At 42.4% G+C, this 23,068-nt stretch overlaps 1 protein-coding gene across 1 annotated transcript in view; it reads left to right on the top strand.

Moving 5' to 3' along the window:
* HTR2A (5-hydroxytryptamine receptor 2A) overlaps positions 1-22,513 on the top strand; it is a 47,689-nt gene extending 25,176 nt beyond the window's left edge. Inside the window, exon 3 of the mRNA XM_084618444.1 lies at positions 21,501-22,513. Within this exon, the coding sequence (XP_084474570.1) occupies positions 21,501-22,300 (800 nt within the window). The 3' untranslated portion in view covers positions 22,301-22,513. The remainder of the gene's footprint in view (positions 1-21,500) is intronic.
* The last annotated feature ends 555 nt before the right edge of the window (positions 22,514-23,068 follow it).

The following is a 23,068-nucleotide window of genomic DNA, read 5'->3' on the forward strand; positions in this document are numbered from 1 at the left end:
ACTTATGTCTAGAGACCTACCAATTTCACGGCCATGAAAAACGCGACACAGACTGTGAAATAAGTCTTTCCCCATGAAATTCGATCTCCCCTTGATCCTAGGAGCACCCCAGCAAAGGGGGCTCCTAGCTCCTGCTGGGCTGGGGAGAGACAGGACTTGTCCATCCCCTGCATAGCTGTTCGGGGGAAGGGGGGGAGACCAGACCCACCTCTGAGTGCTGCCTCCTGCTGCAGGATGCTCTGGCATTGTGCAGCAGCCCCAGAGGTTCCTGCAGCTGGAGGAGGCTTGTGGATGTGGGTCCAATCTTCCCTTGTTCCCAGGAGCGCCCCAGCAAAGGGGGCTCCTAGCTGCTAGTCCGGGCAGGACAGGACTTGCTCTTTCCCTGCAGGGCTGCTCTTGGGTATCTCTCCCAGCTGCAGATAGCTCCACTCTGCCTCATCCCCACTCTGTCCAGCTCTGAAGGCAGCACGGAAGTGAGGGTGGCAGTCCCATGACCCCCCTACAACAGGTTTGCGACTCTCCCCACCCCATCCCCTTTTGGGTTGGGACCCCCATGGTTACAACACCATGAAATTTCAGATTTAAACATCTGAAAACATGAAATTTACCAATTTTTAAATCCTATGGCCATGAAATTGACCATAATGGACTGTGAATTTGGTAGGGCTCTACTAACGTCGTGCAGGGGTGTGAATATTCCACTTGCCTGAGTGACATAAGTTACACCAACATAAGCACTAGCTTCTCCCACCAACATAGATTATGCTGCTTGCAGGTGTGGGTTTTTTATGCTGATGGGAGAGGTCTCTCCTGTCAGCACAGGGCATCTTCACCAGACATGCTGCCGTGGTGCAGCTGTAACATGAGAGCCGTGCCGCTGCTCTGCTCTACACAGAGACATGGCCTAGGTCTTACTGCATGCAAGGCTGTCTATGTTAATGTACGAGACAAGGCGAGTGAGGTAATAGCTTTTATTGTCCTATCTGCTGTTGGTGAAAGAGACAATTCCTCAAGCTCCACAGAGCTCTTCTTCACGTCTGGGAAAGGTAATCAGAGTGTCACAGCTAAACACAGGGTGACTGGGCAACAAAATGGCAGATGAAATTCAATGTTGATAAATGCAAACATAATCCCAACTATACATATAAAATGATGGGAATCTAAATTAGCTGTTCCCACTCAAGAAAGAGATCTTGCAGTCATTGTGGATAGTTCTCTGAAAACATCCACTCAATGTGCAGCGGCAGTCAGAAAAGCGAACAGAATGTTGGGAATTATTAGGAATGGGATTGATAATAAGACAGAAAGTATCATATTGTCTCTATATAAATCCATGGTATGCCCACATCTGGAATACTGCATGCAGATCTGGTTGCCCTATCTCCAAAAAGGTATATATTTGAATTGGAAAAGGTTCAGAAAAGGGGAAAAAAATGCTTAGGGGTATGGAACAGCTTCCATATGAGGAAAGATTAATAAGACTGGGACTTTTCAGATTGGAAAAGAGACAACTAAGGGGGAATATGATAGAGGTCTATCAAGTCATGACTGGTGTGGAGAAAGTAAATAAGGAAGTGTTATTTACTCCTTCTCATAACACAAAAACTAGGGATCACCAAATGTAATTAATAGGCAGCAGGTTTAAAACAAACAAAAGGAAGTATTTCTTCACACAACGCACAGTCAACCTGTGGAACTCCTAGCCAGAGGATGTTGGGAAGGCCAAGACTATAGCAGGGTTCAAAAAAGAACTACATAAATTCATGGACAATAGGTACATCAATGGCTATTAGCCAGGATGGGCAGGAATGGTGTCCCTAGCTTCTGTTTGCCAGAAGCTGGAAATGGGCAACAGGGAATGTATCATTTGACGATTACCTGTTCTGTTCATTCCCTCTGAAGCACCTGGCATTGGCCACTGTTGGAAGACAGGATACTGAGCTAGATGGACCTTTGGTCTGACTCAGTATGGCTGTTCTTATGTTCTAACAGATTGTGAAGCATAAGCCGTTAGCACGTGGTGCAAGAAACCATTCAAAATGAAGTGGGCAATTAACACCTCAGCAGTCATAGGACAAAGGGGAGCTAGTGGGTTAAAGAATGTAAAAATGAGACATAATACCAGTGACTCTATTGAGTCCATGATTTTGGGTGTCTAGCAGAGTTCTGAAATTAAGCTGCTAGGCTCATCTTTCAAAGATGTTGCACAGGTTTCCTTTGAGGATGAGGACTACGAGGTCAGATGTGGAGTGATTGTTCTGTGAAAAGTGTTTGCCTATGGGTGATGTGGTGTTTTTGTCTTTTATCATTTTTCTGTGTGAGTTTTCATTTGAGATGGTAGTGATTATCCGGTTTCACCCACATAGTTGTTGTTGAGGCATTCGTTGTGCTGGATAAGGTACACTACATGTGTAGGACCCCTGGATCTTGAAAGGTGTGTTGTGGGGGTATTGATCATCATAGCAGTGGATCGGTGTATTGATTAATCTCTTAGACCACAGTTATCAAGAAGGGTTCAGTCTCCTGAGTGCTACAACATCAGGAAAATTATTACCAGTATTATTAGAATGTGAGACCCAAAGAGCACATGAGAAACAATTAGAATTTATCACAAATCCCTTATTAACAAATCTACTAAATAGATACACAATCCCACAAACACTGAAATACAACAGTGGATAGAGAGATAGTGCGAAGTGTTTAACCCTATTATTCGCATCACTCACATCTCCTGCTGGGGAAGCCTGGAGTGTCCATCATTATCTTCCTCCTCATCATCAACTTTATTGTGTCTGTTATCACCAGTGGGTGCTATCCTGGCATCTCCTAAGGCACATAGGCCAAGATACAACTTTTACAATGTATTATGCTGACATCCACTGAGGTTCATACATATTTATGAAGGTTTCAACTCCTTTTCCTTATCTATACTTTCACACCCCACTAAATTTGGAGTGCCTTGTTTTAAATATGCTAACTTGTTAGTTCCCCTTATACTCATTAACATTTACATCACTCAGTCACCATAGGAACTTGTAGTTAGCACACTGCTGACACCCTATATCTGCAAAAATCCCCAAAATATTTTAACCAGCTTTAACTGGTATATTGGAATATATATTCCCTGAATATCAGCAGTTAACACACCTATCATTGTTACTGTTTCATCTTATGACACCGGGTCACTCATTGGTTAACTATTCATGTCAGCCTATCTTTAGGCCTGAGACATTGTTTGGTTAAGCTAAATACCTTACAGGCCTGAGGCCTGTAGGCCTTTGTGATATCGTATTAATCAAAACTTTTTTTATACCATTCAATCTTGAATATACCTTGCAGGGCCTTCCTTTAACAGCAATCTGTAAAGAGAAAAGGAGGACTTGTGGCACCTTAGAGACTAACCAATTTATTAGAGCATAAGCTTTCGTGAGCTACAGCTCACTTCCTCAGATGCATATCGTGGAAACTGCAGCAGGCTTTATATATACACAGAGAATATGAAACAATACCTATTCCCACCCCACTGTCCTGCTGGTAATAGCTTATCTAAAGTGATTTCCAGCACAAATCCAGGTTTTCTCACCCTCCACCCCCCCACACAAATTCACTCTCCTGCTGGTGATAGCCCATCCAAAGTGACAACTCTTTACACAATGTGCATGACAATCAAGCTGGGCTATTTCCTGCATAAATCCAGGTTCTCACATCCCCCCCACCCCCATACACACACAAACTCACTCTCCTGCTGGTAATAGCTCATCCAAACTGACCACTCTTCAAGTTAAAATCCAAGTTAAACCAGAACATCTGGGGGGGGGGGTAGGAAAAAACAAGAGGAAACAGGCTACCTTGCATAATGACTTAGCCACTCCAAGTCTCTATTTAAGCCTAAATTAATAGTATCCAATTTGCAAATGAATTCCAATTCAGCAGTTTCTCGCTGGAGTCTGGATTTGAAGTTTTTTTGTTTTAAGATAGCGACCTTCATGTCTGTGATCGCGTGACCAGAGAGATTGAAGTGTTCTCCGACTGGTTTATGAATGTTATAATTCTTGACATCTGATTTGTGTCCATTTATTCTTTTACGTAGAGACTGTCCAGTTTGACCAATGTACATGGCAGAGGGGCATTGCTGGCACATGATGGCATATATCACATTGGTGGATGTGCAGGTGAACGAGCCTCTGATAGTGTGGCTGATGTTATTAGGCCCTGTGATGGTGTCCCCTGAATAGATATGTGGGCACAGTTGGCAACGGGCTTTGTTGCAAGGATAAGTTCCTGGGTTAGTGGTTCTGTTGTGTGGTATGTGGTTGTTGGTGAGTATTTGCTTCAGGTTGCGGGGCTGGAACCCCGACCTGGGATATTCTATCTACTACCCAAGATCCATAAACCTGGAAATCCTGGGCGCCCCATCATCTCAGGCATTGGCACCCTGACAGCAGGATTGTCTGGCTATGTAGATTCCCTCCTCAGGCCCTACGCTACCAGCACTCCCAGCTACCTTCGAGACACCACTGACTTCCTGAGGAAACTACAATCCATCGGTGATCTTCCTGATAACACCATCCTGGCCACTATGGATGTAGAAGCCCTCTACACCAACATTCCACACAAAGATGGACTACAAGCCGTCAAGAACACTATCCCCGATAATGTCACGGCTAACCTGGTGGCTGAACTTTGTGACTTTGTCCTTACCCATAACTACTTCACATTTGGGGACAATGTATACCTTCAGATCAGCGGCACTGCTATGGGTACCCGCATGGCCCCACAGTATGCCAACATTTTTATGGCTGATTTAGAACAACGCTTCCTCAGCTCTCGTCCCCTAAAGCCCCTACTCTACTTGCGCTATATTGATGACATCTTCATCATCTGGACCCATGGAAAAGAAGCCCTTGAGGAATTCCACCATGATTTCAACAATTTCCATCCCACCACCAACCTCAGCCTGGTCCAGTCCACACAAGAGATCCACTTCCTGGACACTACAGTGCTAATAAACAATGGTCACATAAACACCACCCTATACCGGAAACCTACTGACCGCTATTCCTACCTGCATGCCTCCAGCTTTCACCCTGACCACACCACACGATCCATCGTCTACAGCCAAGCTCTGCGATACAACCGCATTTGCTCCAACCCCTCAGACAGAGACAAACACCTACAAGATCTCTGTCAAGCTTTCTTACAACTACAATACCCACCTGCAGAAGTAAAGAAACAGATTGATAGAGCCAGAAGAGTTCCCAGAAGTTACCTACTACAGGACAGGCCTAACAAAGAAAATAACAGAACGCCACTAGCCGTCACCTTCAGCCCCCAACTAAAACCCCTCCAACGCATTATTAAGGATCTACAACCTATCCTAAAGGATGACCCAACACTCTCACAAATCTTGGGAGACAGGCCAGTCCTTGCCTACAGACAGCCCCGCAACCTGAAGCAAATACTCATCAACAACCACATACCACACAACAGAACCACTAACCCAGGAACTTATCCTTGCAACAAAGCCCGTTGCCAACTGTGCCCACATATCTATTCAGGGGACACCATCACAGGGCCTAATAACATCAGCCACACTATCAGAGGCTCGTTCACCTGCACATCCACCAATGTGATATATGCCATCATGTGCCAGCAATGCCCCTCTGCCATGTACATTGGTCAAACTGGACAGTCTCTACGTAAAAGAATAAATGGACACAAATCAGATGTCAAGAATTATAACATTCATAAACCAGTCGGAGAACACTTCAATCTCTCTGGTCACGCGATCACAGACATGAAGGTCGCTATCTTAAAACAAAAAAACTTCAAATCCAGACTCCAGCGAGAAACTGCTGAATTGGAATTCATTTGCAAATTGGATACTATTAATTTAGGCTTAAATAGAGACTTGGAGTGGCTAAGTCATTATGCAAGGTAGCCTGTTTCCTCTTGTTTTTTCCTACCCCCCCCCCCAGATGTTCTGGTTTAACTTGGATTTTAACTTGAAGAGTGGTCAGTTTGGATGAGCTATTACCAGCAGGAGAGTGAGTTTGTGTGTGTATGGGGGTGGGGGGGATGTGAGAACCTGGATTTATGCAGGAAATAGCCCAGCTTGATTGTCATGCACATTGTGTAAAGAGTTGTCACTTTGGATGGGCTATCACCAGCAGGAGAGTGAATTTGTGTGGGGGGGTGGAGGGTGAGAAAACCTGGATTTGTGCTGGAAATCACTTTAGATAAGCTATTACCAGCAGGACAGTGGGGTGGGAATAGGTATTGTTTCATATTCTCTGTGTATATATAAAGCCTGCTGCAGTTTCCACGATATGCATCTGAGGAAGTGAGCTGTAGCTCACGAAAGCTTATGCTCTAATAAATTGGTTAGTCTCTAAGGTGCCACAAGTCCTCCTTTTCTTTTTGCGAATACAGACTAACACGGCTGCTACTCTGAAATCTGTAAAGAAACACTCTTTTCCTCTCATTTGTTTCCTGCAGTGACCTCTGTGATAAAATATGTTCAGACTAGGGTGGCCAGGTGCCTGGTTTTCTTATCTATACTCTATACTTTCAACCCTCTCTTATTCTAGGCCCAAATGTACCTCGCCACACACACACGACCTCTTGCCCTGCTGTTATTATTGTAAATTACTTAAATCATAAAAAGAAAAGGAGTACTTGTGGCACCTTAGAGACTAACCAATTTATTTGAGCATAAGCTTTCTTGAGCTACAGCTCACTTCATTGGATGCATTCAGTGGAAAATACAGTGAGGAGATTTATATACACACAGAACATGAAAAAATGGGTGTTTATCATGCACACTGTAAGGGGAGTGATCACTTAAGATGAGCTATTACCAGCAGGAGAGTGGGGGGGAGAGAAAACCCTTTGTAGTGATAATCAAGGTGAGCCTAATCACATCAGCCACACTATCAGAGGCTCACTCACCTGCACATTTACCAGTGTGATATATGCCATCATGTGCCAGCAATGCCCCTCTGCCATGTACATTGGTCAAACTGGACAGTCTCTACATAAAAGAATAAATGAACACAAATCAGATGTCAAGAATTATAACATTCATAAACCAGTTGGAGAACACTTCAATCTCTCTGGTCACTCGATTTCTGACCTAAAAGTGGCAATTCTTCAACAAAAAGACTTCAGAAACAGACTCCAACGAGAGACTGCTGAATTGGAATTAATTTGCAAATTGGATACAATTAACTTAGGCTTGAATAGAGACTGGGAGTGGTTGAGTCATTACACTAAGTAAAACTATTTCCTCCCCTCCCTCCCCCCCCCCGTTCCTCAAACGTTCTTGTTTACTGCTGGAAATGGCCCACCTTGATTATCACTGCAAAGGGTTTTCTCCCCCCCACCCCCACTCTATTGACTACTGCACTGGGCAGCACAGCATGGGGAGAAGGTGACCAGCCCTCTGTGGAGAAAGAAGTGGTTCATTACTATTTAGAAAAGCTGGACGAGCACAAGTCCCTGGGGCCGGATGAGTTGCATCCGAAAGTGCTAAAGGAGTTGGCGGATGTGATTGCAGAGCCATTGGCCATTATCTTTGAAAACTCATGGCGATCGGGGGAGATCCCAAATGACTGGAAAAAGGCTAATGTAGTGCCCATCTTTAAAAAAAGGAAGAAGGAGGATCCTGGGAACTACAGGCCAGTCAGCCTCACCTCAGTCCCTGGAAAAATCATGGAGCAGGTCCTCAAGGAATCAATCCTGAAGCACTTACACGAGAGGAAAGTGACCAGGAACAGTCAGCATGGATTCACCAAGGGCAAGTCATGCCTGACTAATCTAATTGCCTTCTATGACGAGATAACTGGCTCTGTGCATGAAGGGAAAGCAGTGGATGTGTTGTTCCTTGACTTTAGCAAAGCTTTTGACACGGTCTCCCACAGTATTCTTGCCAGCAAGTTAAAGAAGTATGGGCTGGATGAATGGACTATAAGGTGGATAGAAAGCTGGCTAGATTGTTGAGCTCAACGGGTAGTGATCAATGGCTCCATGTCTAGTTGGCAGCTGGTATCAAGTGGAGTGCCCCAGGGGTCAGTCCTGGGGCTGGTTTTGTTCAATATCTTCATAAATGATCTGGAGGATGGTGTGGATTGCACCCACAGCAAGTTTGCAGATGACACTAAACTGGGAGGAGCGGTAGATACCCTGGAGGGTAGGGATAGGATACAGAAGGACCTAGACAAATTGGAGGATTGGGCCAAAAGAAATCTGATGAGGTTCAACAAGGACAAGTGCAGAGTCCTGCACTTAGGACGGAAGAATCCAATGCACCGCTACAGACTAGGGACCGAATGGCTAGGCAGCAGTTCTGCAGAAAAGGACCTAGGGGTGACAGTGGACGAGAAGCTGGATATGAGTCAGCAGTGTGCCCTTGTTGCCAAGAAGGCCAATGGCATTTTGGGATGTATAAGTAGGGGCATTGCCAGCAGATCAAGGGACGTGATCATTCCCCTCTATTCGACATTGGTGAGGACTCATCTGGAGTACTGTGTCCAGTTCTGGGCCCCACACTACAAGAAGGATGTGGAAAAATTGGAAAGAGTCCAGCGGAGGGCAACAAAAATGATTAGGGGACTGGAACACATGACTTATGAGGAGAGGCTGAGGGAACTGGGGATGTTTAGTCTTCAGAAGAGAAGAATGAGGGGGGATTTGACAGCTGCTTTCAACTACCTGAAAGGGGGTTCCAAAGAGGATGGCTCTAGACTGTTCTCAGTGGTAGCAGATGACAGAACAAGGAGTAATGGTCTCAAGTTGCAGTGGGGGAGATTTAGGTTGGATATTAGGAAAAACTTTTTCATGACGAGGCTGGTGAAACACTGGAAATCGTTACCTAAGGAGGAGGTGGAAACTCATTCCCTAGAAGTTTTTAAGGTCAGGCTTGACAAAGCCCTGGCTGGGATGATTTAGTCAGGGATCGGTCCTGCTTTGAGCAGGGGGTTGGACTAGATGACCTCCTGAGGTCCCTTCCAACCCTGATATTCTATGATTCTATGATCACTACAAAGGGTCCCCCCCTCTGCTCTCCTGCTGGTAATAGCTCATCTTAAGTGATCACTGTCCTTACAGTGTGCATGATAAACACCCATTTTTTCAAGTTCTGTGTGTATATAAATCTCCTCACTGTATTTTCCACTGAATGCATCTGATGAAGTGAGCTGTAGTAATAAATTGGTTAGTCTCTAAGGTGCCACAAGTACTCCTCTTCTTTTTGCGAATACAGACTAACATGGCTGCTACTCTGAAACCTTAAATCATAAAAGCTGACTCATTAATTGTTACTTAGTCCTGCCTGAGTGCAGGGGACTGGACTAGATGGCCTACTGAGGTCCCTTCCAGTCCTACACTGCTATGATTCTGTGAAACATTGCAAAAAAATTATATTTATGATAAAGAATTTAATTGCACTTCATTATAAGCTTCCATTAGACTAGTCACTCTGTCTGGGAGACCATATAATACCGTCTTGATACAGATTAGACAAGTTTATCTTAAGAAAGATGTAGGAGTTTCATTAACTTTAATGTCCTTAGATCAAGAAGTTCTCACAGTCTCTAGAATATTAATCCACTTGAACCAGCTAGTAAAAGCTGTTACATAGCTCCACATTTTTATAGACACGTTCAGAGACTGGAATATATAGGAAATATTTATTAAAGGAAATTTTTCATACAGGAAATTTGACGCGTATGCTCACTGACTCAAATGAGTTGGATTTAGAGGAGACAGAATTTAAACTATCCATGTACCTCCTATTATAAAAGGGAGGCATGAATCCTTAAAATGTAATACACATGATTTTATTCTTTAAAGGAACCACGGATGAATTTTATCTGCTAGAGAGGTCATTACTTCATATCTATGCAGAAAAAGTACTATGTGTCAGCAGATATAAGCGCTGTAGTAAACAAGTAGAGGGAAATCAAGAATGCTTGTTACTTAGAATGCAAATTGCCACACCAGTCCTTCCCCTTGATGGAATCTTCTACTTTTTCAGCAATTGCAGCTTATCAAGGTGAAACTGTTCTTCCTATTTCTCTGGCTTGGGACATGCAACTGGCGAACCATATCCACAGGTGTTCAAGTCACCATACTGCTAATTCCAAGCAGAATGATTTTGTTTACCCTCCAGAGACTGAAGTGCTTTAGGGCTTAAGTTTTCAAAAGGATGCTGCCAGGAAGCAAAGGCTATAGAGCAAATTGCTAGGATCTGTGAAAATCTTGAAACATATCTGAGCATAACTAGAAGTATAACATCAAAATAAAGACTAATAAGGGGTTCACCAAGCACTACCTGGGAAATTTATCACAATACACCATTAGTGAGGCCCTATGAGTACACAATTTGGACTAAATTCAACCCTGAGGTAACTACATTGAGTTCAGTGGCGTTACAGCAGGTATTAAGTTATCCCCTTCTGTATGTTTTTTTTAAAAGATGTTGTAGCTATTCCCTTCTTAGGGTTTGTCTGCACTTTTAAGTCAAAGGAGTAATCTCCTGCTTGAGCAGACTTACCTTCACTAGCTCTGATCAAGCTAGTGTGCTAAAATAGAAGTTTAGCTGTGGCAGCACAAGTAGTGGGAGAGACTAGCCACCTGACTACATACCTAGGGTCTCACGTGGTATCATCCACAGGGCAGCTAGCCTCCACTTCAGGCTCAGCGTGCTAGCTCGATCAGACACTGCCACATGCGATTCCCACAAGGAAACAAGAGAAATGTGGTCTAGATGAAATGACTATAAGGAGGCGGCATGAGGGAAGAACCATTCTCAAAGAAAAGGAAAGGTTTCAGAGTAGCAGCCGTGTTAGTCTGTATTCGCAAAAAGAAAAGGAGTACTTGTGGCACCTTAGAGACTAACCAATTTATTTGAGCATGAGCTTTCGTGAGCTACAGTTCACTTCATCGGATGCATACTGTGGAAACTGCAGAAGACATTATATATACACAGAGACCATGAAACAATACCTCCTCCCACCCCACTCTCCTGCTGGTAATAGCTTATCTAAAGTGATCATCAAGTTGGGCCATTTCCAGCACAAATCCAGGTTTTCTCACCCTCCGCCCCCCCCCCCCCACACACACAAACTCACTCTCCTGCTGGTAATAGCCCATCCAAAGTGACCACTCTCTTTAAAATGTGTATGATAATCAAGGTGGGCCATTTCCAGCACAAATCCAGGTTTTCTCACACCCCCACCCCCCTCCAAAAACCACACACACAAACTCACTCTCCTGCTGGTAATAACTCATCCAAAGCGACCACTCTCCCTACAATGTGCATGATAATCAAAGTGGGCCATTTCCAGCACAAATACAGGTTTTCTCGCCCCTCCTCCCCCACACACTCACTCTCCTGCTGGCAATAGCTCATCCAAACTGACCACTCTCCTTACATGCTCAAAGAGTAGTTATCAATGGTTCACTGTCAAACTGGGAGGCTGTATCTAGTGAGGTCAGTCCTGAGTCCAGTAGTATTCAAAATGAGTGACTTGGATAATGGAGTGGAAAGTATGCTTATAAAATTCGCTGATGACACCAAGCTGAGAGGAGTTGCAAGCACTTGTGAACACAGGATTAGAACTAAAACTGACCTTGACAAATTGGAGAGTTTGTTTGAAATCAACAATGTTAAATTCAATAAAGAGAAGTGCAAAGTGTTTTACTTAGAAAGGAAAAGTCAATGCACACCTATAACATAGGGAATAACTGGCTAGGTGGGAGTAGTGCTGAAAAGGATCTGGGGGTTATAGTGGATCACAAATTGAATATGAGTCAACAATGTGATGCAGTTGCAAAAAAAAGTGAATATCATTATGGAGTGTCTTAACAGGAGTGTCATATGTATGACACAGGAAGTAATTGTTCCGCTTTCCTCAGCACTGGTAAAGCCTCAGCTAGAGTATTGTGTCCAATTCTGGGTGCCACACTTTAGGAAAGATGTAGAAAAATTGGACAGAGTCCAGAGAAGAGCAACAAGAATTATAAAAAGGGTTAAAAAACCCGACCTATGAGGAAAGGTTAAAAAAACTAAGTATGTGTAGTCTTGAGAAAAAAAGACTGAGGGGAGACATAATGCCAGTCTTCAAATATGTGAAGGGCTGTTATAAAGAGGACAGTGATCAATTGGTCTCCATGTCCACTGAAGGTAGGACAAAAAGTAATGGGCTTAATCTGCAGCAAGGGAGATTTAGGTTAGATATTAAGAAAAAACTTTCTAACTTTAAGGATAGTTAAGTACTGGAATTGACTTCCAAGGGAGGTTGTGGAATCCCGGTCACTGGAGGTTTTTAAGAACAAGTTAGACAAACACCTGTCAGGGATGGTTTAGGTCCTGTCTCAGTGCAGGGGGATGGAGAAGACGACTTCTCAAGGTCCTTTCCAGCCCTACATTTCTATGGTTCTGTGTGTACTCAAGCTGGAAATTTTGCCTTCCAGCTCCAGTGTAGACATGACATTAGCAATACTGCTCCAAAAAATAGTACTTCTGGGATAGTGGCACAGCAGCAGCCAATCAACACTTCCGATCTCCTACTTTCCTGTCCTGCACTTTAATGACTAGACAGCACAACTTCCTGCAACTCTCTTATTCCCTTGAAGGCTTACCTTCTGAACACTGACTAAGGCAAATCCTGCTAAGTTTATGAAATGTGATCAACTCAAATCCTAATGTGTCCATATCAGAAGATATTTGTGCTCTATATTTCAACTTCCTAAGGCTACAGGAGTCTTTCCAATTACTTCACTGGGGTTTGGTTCAGACCCCAAACCTGTTTATGCCAAGCTCTTATTTCCAATTCACAGAGAACCCTCCTCCTTTAAATCCCTTCTCAAACCTTCTTTAAGAGATTTATAAACTTTAGTCTATTTGTGGATATTTAAAAATTGTAAACCTCAAGATGCATGCATTAGTCATCCCAGTGATTTGGTAATCATCTTGTCTTCACTCTTATCTAACCCCTCCCTATAGCGTTCATCTTCTCCTGGTTTGTTCTTGTTTAACACATGTCCCAGTCCTACAAACTACTCTATGCAGGTGCCTCTGTACCTGCATGAAACAAGCTGTAGATCTAAGGACACAGACTGTAAACATTTTGGGGCAGAGGCTCAGGCTATGTCTACAGTACAATCAGAAGGTGTAACTGTGGCACATGTAGACATACTCGAGGTAGCTTTGATCTAACTAGATTGGGTAATAATAGTAGGGAAGCAGCTGGCAGCATTGGCTGTGGCATGGGCTAGTTTTACCCATGTGCATGAATCACACTTCCTGATTGCAGTGTAGACAAACCCTCAGTCTTGACTTGTTCCATAATGCAACAATATCTAGCATTATATTGCAATAATTTACAATAATTTCTTCAAGCCCCACAGAAAAGTACATGTATATATCTTTTGTTGGGCTAAAAAATATGCTTTCTGAAAGTTCTCATGGACAGCAGAAAACAAAGTCACTTCAGTAGTTATGATATAATATTCCAGCTGGAATCACGTTACTCTAAGTGAAAGTTAAAGGGGTGAGAAAAGTCTTAAGTAATTTGCTCTGCCGGTAACATTAAATGATTTATATGAATTCATAAAATGTTCCAGGTCAGAGTTAGATAAAACCAGTCATGTGTACTTGTATATAAAAGTAAGTTATGACTACAGGGAGTAATATGGAAAATTTAGGAGCAACGTTTTTCTTTATTGTACACTCTCCTGTGTAGATGGCGCCTCAGAGGAAGATGTCAGGGAATACTGTCCTGTGTCTCTGTAGGGAATATTGAAATATTAAAAGGAAATAGTATCAGACATTGTGTCCTACTAGCTGTATATGAAATCCATCTGAAAGATGATATTTTCTGTGGATTTGTGAAAGAAATAATAATAAACACACACACATTGAAATGCAGTCACATCCTAGGGTACAGGGTAGCAGCTAGCTGGCATATTATGCACTGTCCAACAGTGAGTGAGCGGAAATTTACACTACACTTACTAAAACAGCCATGAGATGTTTAAGGTTCACACAGAGCAGACAGAACCTCAGGTGGAGATTTTCAAACCACCTAGAGATTTTGGACACCCGATTCCCAATGAAATCCCCTAGGCAGCTTTGAAAATCTTCACCTCCGTTTTCATGGTCTAAACCAAACATGAACTTCATGGAACTGACTCTTTACGAGGGAGGGATGAACTGGCCTGGATAGGATTAGAAGCTGTGATCCCAAAATATTGCCAACCAAGGGCAAAGGGATGCCAAACCGCCCTTTCTGATTACCAACATTAAGCTGTAATTAGCTGGTGCAGCATGGGATTTGGTGCAATGTGACAGAGGAGGAGAATGGAAGTGCAGCCCCTGCTGTCTCAGGCTAGGCTGGATGCTTTTGTTCTAAGAAAGAGAAATGCATTGCTGGAACTAGAGTTAATATAAGGCTGGCAGCATTTGGGCAGAGATGAAATTATAACATAAAAGAGAGAGATTTGTCATTACCAGAGCTGGGCAGGGTTTCAGAGAATACATTTGGATTCATACAAAAGTCAGATAAACATATAAAAATGCTCATATAATGGTATAACTTGTGTTGTATAACTTGCATGTGTCCAGTAGAGAGACAGAGCCAGACTGTGAGTGGCCCTTGTGTGGGCGTGTAAAGGAAAGTGCACAAGCAGCTTTCCCACCCATGTGCTCCCAATGCAAGGACCAATCACAGTTGTAGACGCTGCACTCAAAGGAGGACAGAGGATACTTCCTGTGGGCATCCTGTGGGTAACATCACTCCAAAAGAGGCACCAGCTGGCAGAGAAGGCCAAGTGTTTTGCAGGGAGCAAATTACTCCATTCCAAAAAGTGGGGCAACCTGGACACACTGAGCTGCTTGAAGGACAGATTGTACTTCCCTGAGTAACAATCCCTCCCTGAGCTCCCTCCAGGCAGTGCAACTCTGCAGGGTCCCCATCGCTGGCCACAATTTGGCCCATAGCTTGAATATGTCTGAAATATGGTGATGGGCAAGATTTAGGCAGGTGATTTTTTTTTTTACTTTAGAGGTGGTCAGAAAGGCAGAATTTTGTTATAGATAAAATTTAAAATGTGTTTATAGTACTTCAGACAGTTCTTAAATGTATGTAACAGTGCTCAGACAGTATCAAAGACCAATTTAAATTAACACTGCTGCAGTGACGGACCTTGTGTTGGAGCTCCCAGATTTAAATGAGAGGGAACTGATGGCAGGGTGTTGAGGGGACTTTGAGACTTTACAATTCACTCCATTCTCCACCCCTTTATCCAGCATAGCTCAAATCTGTTGATCTTTAGAACATGTTGCAAATTCCAGCTCAGATTCACTGGTACACTCCAGCTGTTTTGTGCTATGCTGGTTTTGCAAAGCAGCTGTAAACGCAAGTTTACTCGTCCAGTTAAACTCGGTTTATGGTTGCTGTGTGTCTGCAAAGCAACCAGAGAATACCAGTAAACCATGTCCTTTATCAATTTTCTCCGACTTTTGGGGAGAAATGCATGACAGTTAGTATTGTTTTGATTTGGAGTAGTTGAGATTTGATATATTGAGATAGCCTTTTTGTTGGTCTAGTTGTGCCATGTGATTGAGGATTTATCACTTACTGCTTTTGTATGCATCATGTTCTATGGTTTGTTAAAAGCACCTAGAGTTTTGGACAGTCGCTTTTTAGATGTGTTTAAATCATAAATAAATCCCCTTAAACCACAGGAAGTATAATATTTATAATACATATTCAGTTTTCAAAATATTGCCCTCCCTGATCTTTGTCAGCTGGTAGTATTGGGTGAGCTTTGAGCTTTGAAACTGATTGATCTGATCTTGAGATGTGAAGTTTCAGGACATTCCCTATGCCTCTTAATATAAATCCACAGAGTCACCAAGAGCAAGGATATGGGAGCAAGGACATTGTAAGGTGTGAGACACTTCATGTCTGGATCATCAAGCAGAAATAAACGAATTGGTCTGCATCCTACAGGATAAACTCAGCGAGTTCCTGTAATGCATGATAAAAGTTGAGTCTTTGTTATCAAATACAGATCCCGTGTAAAGTGTTTGGTCAGTGCTAAGTCTGGATTACTGTAATGTATACCCCAGGGAGCTATCCTTGGAGAACCCACGGCTTATATGGAATGTGGTCACCCAGTTAAGGCCTGATTCAAAATTCAGCAATAGGAGTCTTTCCACTGGCTTCAATGGGCTTTGGATCAGGCCATTACTTAATGGTGTTCTTCATATGGAGCATAACACACCTGTGCTCTGTATACTGCACTGGTTGCCCATTTGTTTCTCAGGGCAGAATCCTATAAAGCTCTGTGTAAAGTCCAGTTTTATAAAGTCCTGTGTAGTTTGGCTTTTGGCTACCTTAGGGCCTTACCTTGCACGACTTAAGTCAATGGGAGTATTGCCATTAGTTTCAGTGAGTAAGATGCATCCCTAGAGACCACCTGTCCAAACATGCACTGGAATACACTTGCTAAAAGTCCCCAAGAGGGCAAGGAGCAAGACATTCTCAGAGTGGGAGCTGAAAGTCTGGAATTTGCTTCCCTATTGTTTCCAAAAAGCTTAAATTTGTTGTCCTTTAGGAAATGCTGCATTGCCTATCTATTTGCTCAGGCTTTTCCATAGTAAGCATCCTGCACAGAGTAGATTGGTGGAAGAGGGAATTATTTTTGAATTAACTTTTGTCAATTCTATTTTTAATTTATGATTGTTAACTTCTATAAACACATGTGTATTTTATAAATCAATCAATAAATGAATGATTAAAATTTAGACCAGATCTGTTCCTTTATGCGCTCCTGAAGCATGAGTTAGGATGTCCTTTATAGTTGTATCCCAGTTAGTGTAAATGTGGATGGCATTGTTAATCATATAAACATGTGATCCTGTTTAAAACACCTACTAAAATAATAGCCTTAGCTGTGAGTTTCACAGGTTAATTATGTATTGTGTTAAAAAAACATTTCCTTTTATTAATCATTTTAAATTTGTTGCTTTTGAATTTACTCCCTTTGCCTAATTAGATTCTGTCATTCCCACACTTTAATTAACCAGAAAGCTTGTTGTTGAGCAATGTAAGACTTCCTGCCTCTTAATATCTGACAGCATTTCCAGCCTCTGCCTATGCAGGAAAAGAAAGAACAGGACTGGGAATCAAACTTGGGGTCTCCCATACAATAGAACATAGCACAGCCATTAGCCACATGGCTGGAGCATCATTAAAATTGAAGATCAATTTTGCACAATACAAATATAACAGCTACATCTGGCAATGCCAAATCTATATTGTGAATCTTATTTATTACATTTGGTAAGGGAACTACAATGGAATGGGAAAACTGCAGTTAAAAACTGAAGATAGCGACCACTCAGTCACAGTGATGAGGTTATTTGAAAGCAAGAAATTTAAGAATTTAAGAAGCTGTCAATTCTCCAGAAATCGCCAACAGCAAACAAAACAGATGGATAATAAAGCTCCTTACCAATCACTCAAGCAGTAAACTGTGACACTGGAAATCTGCCAATGCCTTTATCCCAGTTCTCATGAATGAATCTTTGACATTTTATGATGCCCATTTAAGGTAGCCTAGAATGACTGGATTATTCGTTCGTGATGTGTTACCAGTTCACAAGTTTGACTCTGGCTTTGTACTTGAAAAAGCCTGTAGTTATGCTGAGAATTTTCAACTTTCTAGGACTGTTAACCATCTTAATAGCATTTCTGCTCTTTTGAAACATTATGCTCTGTAGCAATGCAAGGAGTCTATTCTGTCGACACTGGTTTGTATTTTATCTACACAGCTCACAGTAGTTCCTTGAATCAAGTGAGAAAAAGAGAACTGCGGTTATCTGTACAAGGCAAAACTGGATGGGGGAACTTATGGTATTGCTCTGATTGGTGTGTTTTTGTACATGCCTAAAGCCTAATAGTGAGCTGTTGAGTGCCCTCAACTCTCATTCAATTTGCCAATGAAGTCAATTGTAATTGAGAAAGCTCAGCATCTCACAGCAGGTACTCAGCACCTCACACAATTGGGCCCCTATTTACTCAAACATCACATACAAATATATTTCTAGTAGATTCCTATTCATGTAGAATTGACTTGGTCTGTGGGTCTGAAATATGTTCTGAGTTACATACCCTGTAACTTCAGCTGGGTTGCATGAGCTTCTAGTCATATTGGTCCCTTGCTGTAAAATTCTCCATGAGGTTGACACTTCTTACAATAACTCAGTGTAGGTTATGTTTGAGTGATTAGGTTTCTGTAACAATCCAACAGAAATAGTTAGGGCAAAACCACAGGCCTGCCATCAAATTCTGTTCTGCACAGATAAGAGTGGCAGTTTTTTTGTAACATCGTGGATGCCGTCACTATGACTCTCAATTTTGAGCTATGAAGATAAATAAATAACTGTAGTATTAACAGAATAAAGAGCCTTCTTGTATTACTACAGGCATTGAAAATTCCAAACAATGGCATTAATGTTAATATGTAATGTTATGTTATTAATTACTATGATCAATGTGGACTGTGGTAGCACCTAGGGGCTCAAACCACACATCAGAGCTCCACTGTGCTAGGCACTGTACACACATGAACTAAAGAGATGGTCCTTGCCCTAAGGACCTCAGGATGACAGACAATAGATGGACAAAAACAAACAAAAGGGAGGACAATGTAACAATCAAGGCACCAATGAGCAGCAGACAGAGCACACTACCTGCTAGCCAAGAAGAACTTTCCTAGGAGGGGAGGGGTGAACACTAGGGAAGAATTTGTCCCCAGATACCGGACAAGTCTTCTTCACCTCAGTTTTTCTACTTGAAGAAGTTGAACATAGAGACTGGAATTGTCTTTCAGGGGAGTTAGATGCACAACTCCCATTGAAACCCAATAGCAGTTGGGTGCTTTACCCCCTTAGTCTCCTTCAGAAAACCCAGGTTTTCTTGCCCAGTAGAGTAAGTTTGCATGTGTGAACTTGTGTTATAAAAGTCTTGACATCAACAAGGATAGTAGTGATTACGCCTCTGAAACCTGGGCCCTCTTGTCATTATTTTCAAAATTGCCCTCCACCTCCTGCTGCTCTCTTAAATGCTTTTCTCAGTTGTAATCCACATTGCCTCCTCCCTTCTTTCTGGGGCTGCTGTGGAGAGTAAAGGCTGCAGCTGGGCCTTTTTCAGTTGAAGATTTAAAGCACTCTGACTAAGAGCTTCTGACTAGGCTAAAAATACTGAGTGATGTGCAGTGGGGAGGATAAATCTTTTGTAGGAGGCCTGAGAATAACTTCCCATGGTCTTTTTATTGAAATGCCTGCAGTTTTTGGTACAGTTCAAGTTCAGGTCAAGTCAACCTTGGCAGGGATGATAGTAGTAATCAGAGAAGGGGTGAACTATATGGGTAACACTGAGCCCTGGGTGCCACTGGTTCACCAGCAATAAGGTAGCCTCGGATTCGTGCATCCCCCAGACTCCTAGGTCAATGGGGCTCCTTTGGAGCACTATGAGCAACTTCAAATTGCTCTCTCCAAGCAGAACCCCTGAGGAGAAAAGACAGCAGCACAAACGTTAGCTGTCTTTCCTTGAAACGTATGTTGAGTTACAGTCATATAATAAGTTGCAGGGCCAAGTAGTAAACTCCATTCACCTTGGACCGCTTCATCTTCATCAAGCCCATTAGACGACAGCTCTATAGGAGAAGCAATATTCAGTCCTGCATCAGGGACAGGTTTTGTAAACGGGATTGTGTGGTACAAAGACAGCCAAACTGTCAGCCAGGAAGAGAGGATGTGGCCCTACCTGACCAAAGATCACCTCCACCCCGGCATTTGTGGGTCCTGTTCTCTCTCCGACCCCTCTCAACCGGGCCTCTGCAAGGGTAACTGCAGCCCCTTTCTAGGATAGTTGTGACAATTTGGGGAATCTGTCTATGTACAACTTATGAATTCCAGTTTGATTTTATAACCTGCCTGCGCCCTTATGTTTTATGACCCTTTTACTAGCACTCCTTGTACTAAGGAGTCACGGGAGTGGTGCTGACAAGTCTATTCACGAATAGGCCAATTGTTATACTCTATCAGGACCTAAATAGATCTTACCTAGAGACTAACTCCTGCCTAGATTAAGCCAGTTTTATCCAATTTCTCTGCGGGGGACTGGAATTTGGAGAGTGGAAAATCCCCAAACAAAAGAACTAAGAAATCAGTTGTTAGCACTGGGTCTTTATCACACTGGGTACGTCTACACTCGGGTTCATGAGGCTCGGGTTCATAAGGCTCAGGCTCATGGCTGAAAAAGTGCTGTGAAGACGCTGGGGCTCAAGTTCCAGACCGAGCTCTGGGTCCCAGTGAGGGTCCCAAAATTCAGGCTCCAGGCCACGCCCGGATGTCTATACAATTTTTAGCCCTGCAGCCCAAGTCAGCTGACCCAGGCCAGCCACAGGACTTTTAGCCCTGTGTAGACATAGCCTGAGAGACTTGGAAGGAATCCAGAGGGACACTCAGAGACAAAAGAAGTGTGGGCAGAAGAGAGGAACAGAGGGGTATGCTTTTGTAGCAGAGGGGTTCTTTTAATTGCAAAACCAGCCACAGAAGAAGAAACCTGACTGCAGCAAGGGGAGAGAGTGAATGAGTGAGCAAGTATCAGAGAGGCCACATGCTGGAGGGGTATCCTGGACTCCTTAGAGGACTTGGCCTTAGCCCAAAGTATGCTCTAAAGTGGTGAGGAAACTAGGCAGGGAATGGTGTACAGCATTTTATTGTTTTGTCTAGATCTGTATATTTCTTGTGCTAGCTAAAGTAAAAAAGTTGATTGGTTTCTGGAACCCTTACAAAGCCTGTGGGTCTGTTTGCGTCCACGCTGTTTGTGTTCACAGAAATTTTTTAACTATAAAAATCACCTCAGAAAGAAGCTACCTCATGCATTAATGACCTTGGCACAAAGACCAAGTTTGCTTCATGCCCCTGAAGAGGTGACCTGTAAACTAAGAGTGCCCACAAGCTGCAGCCTGCTTAGATCACGGGACGCTTAAGAGTACAGTGTGCGGTGGGATCCAAACCCAGCAATCTGGTGAGTGTCCCGCTCAGGGGAGCTCTACTAGGGCTGTGACCATAGTAACACTCCAAACAGAAGCTTCTCTTCCAAAAATTACATGCTCCAAGACAAAACGTACAAACGGCATTCTTTCCCTGTGGTACCCCTGTCGTCCTAGCTCAAAGGGTGAGACAGGAATGGAATCAGCAGACTGTTGCACATGAGTTGGAGGCACTGGGGGAGTGCTTTGAATTAGTTTTGGAATGTCTTTTAATCTAACCTCTTTGTATCAGTTATAGGTTATGCCGAGTAACTGTATGCCACACTTCTTCATGTTTTGTCAAATGATGTGTATTTTTTTGTATTTATTTATTTATAATTAATGTGCATGAAATTCTCTATTTCTTTTCTCTAACCAATCTTCAGGTATCTCAATGCCGGTACCTGTGTTTGGACTACAAGATGATTCCAAAGTGTTCAAGAAAGGTAGCTGCCTGCTGGCTGATGAGAGCTTTGTCTTAATAGGCTCTTTTGTGGCGTTCTTCATTCCTTTAACCATCATGGTGGTCACCTATTTTTTAACTATAAAATCACTTCAGAAAGAAGCTACCTTATGCATTAATGACCTTGGCACAAAGACCAAGTTTGCTTCATTTAGTTTTCTCCCTCAAAGTTCTCTGTCATCAGAGAAACTCTTTCAACGCTCTTTGAACAGAGAGCTGGGGAATTCAGGAAGGAGGACTATGCAGTCAATCAGTAATGAACAAAAAGCTTCCAAGGTACTTGGTATCGTCTTCTTTCTGTTTGTTGTGATGTGGTGCCCGTTTTTCATCACCAATGTGATGGCAGTCATCTGCAAGAAATCTTGCAATGAAAAAGTCATTGGAGGACTGCTTAATGTATTTGTCTGGATTGGCTACCTTTCTTCGGCTGTCAACCCATTAGTATACACACTGTTCAATAAAACCTACCGTTCTGCTTTCTCACGTTATATTCAGTGTCGATACAAGGAGGAGAAGAAGCCTTTACAGCTGATTTTAGTGAACACCATACCTGCTTTAGCGTATAACTCCAGCCAACTCCAGCTAGCACAAATGAAGAGTTTAAAAAAAGAGGCTAAAATGATGGCCAAGGATTATTCTATGGTTACAATCGGAATACATCCTTTAGATAGTACATCAAAGGGCAGTATTAGCCCAGACAGTGAAAAGGTTAGCTGTGTGTGACTCTGCTAGCCTGTCAACAGCTGCCATGGCAACCAATGGTATGTACTCAGAAAACTTCACCTAACTCTGAGAAGCTTTGATAGCATAGGAAAATTAGCCCTGTCTAAGAGAACTTCAGTAGCATCACATACTCATGTTATCCAGTTGATGACAAACAGGGTTAAAATGCTATCAAATGTGCATTTTTTTCATACAGTATTTCAGCTGTTTTAAGGAAAGGCTTTATTAAACTTATTTTTTTAGTATCCTAAATAATATATTTCTTAAAGAAAAAATGCAATTTATTGTATTATTATACCATGGGCTGTGACGAAATTAAAGTGTTTCTTTTCCTTCTGCAAATGAAAACAAAGCTATTGTTTGGTTTACTTGCTGGTTACGTTTGAATTAATTTGTCTTGCTACAATGTAATTTTATTATCATTAACTGAATGAGCACTTTACAAGATTTTACAGGAAAGAAAGCATCAGTTAATTTATGGATATATATTTAAAATATTAAAGAAAATGGATATATATTTAAATATTAAAGAAAATGCTCTGAAAACCTGTATAGATCAACTATGTGAAAAAATTGGTGTTTTTATGGATATTTTTCCTTTCCAATTACAATTCTGAAATGTTGTTGGCCTTTCTGCCATTTGTTCTGTACTTCAAGTTAGTTCTCTTCAAAAGTAAATTAAATTTGAATGTTCATTTGTCACTACAAACATTATTGAGCTCTACTTTCTATTTCATTTTATCTCCTATTCTGAATGTTTCACATACA

The sequence above is a fragment of the Lepidochelys olivacea genome (genome assembly GCF_965140295.1).
Source record: "Lepidochelys olivacea isolate rLepOli2 genome assembly, chromosome: 1".
In the NCBI taxonomy this organism is placed as follows: Eukaryota; Metazoa; Chordata; order Testudines; family Cheloniidae; genus Lepidochelys; species Lepidochelys olivacea.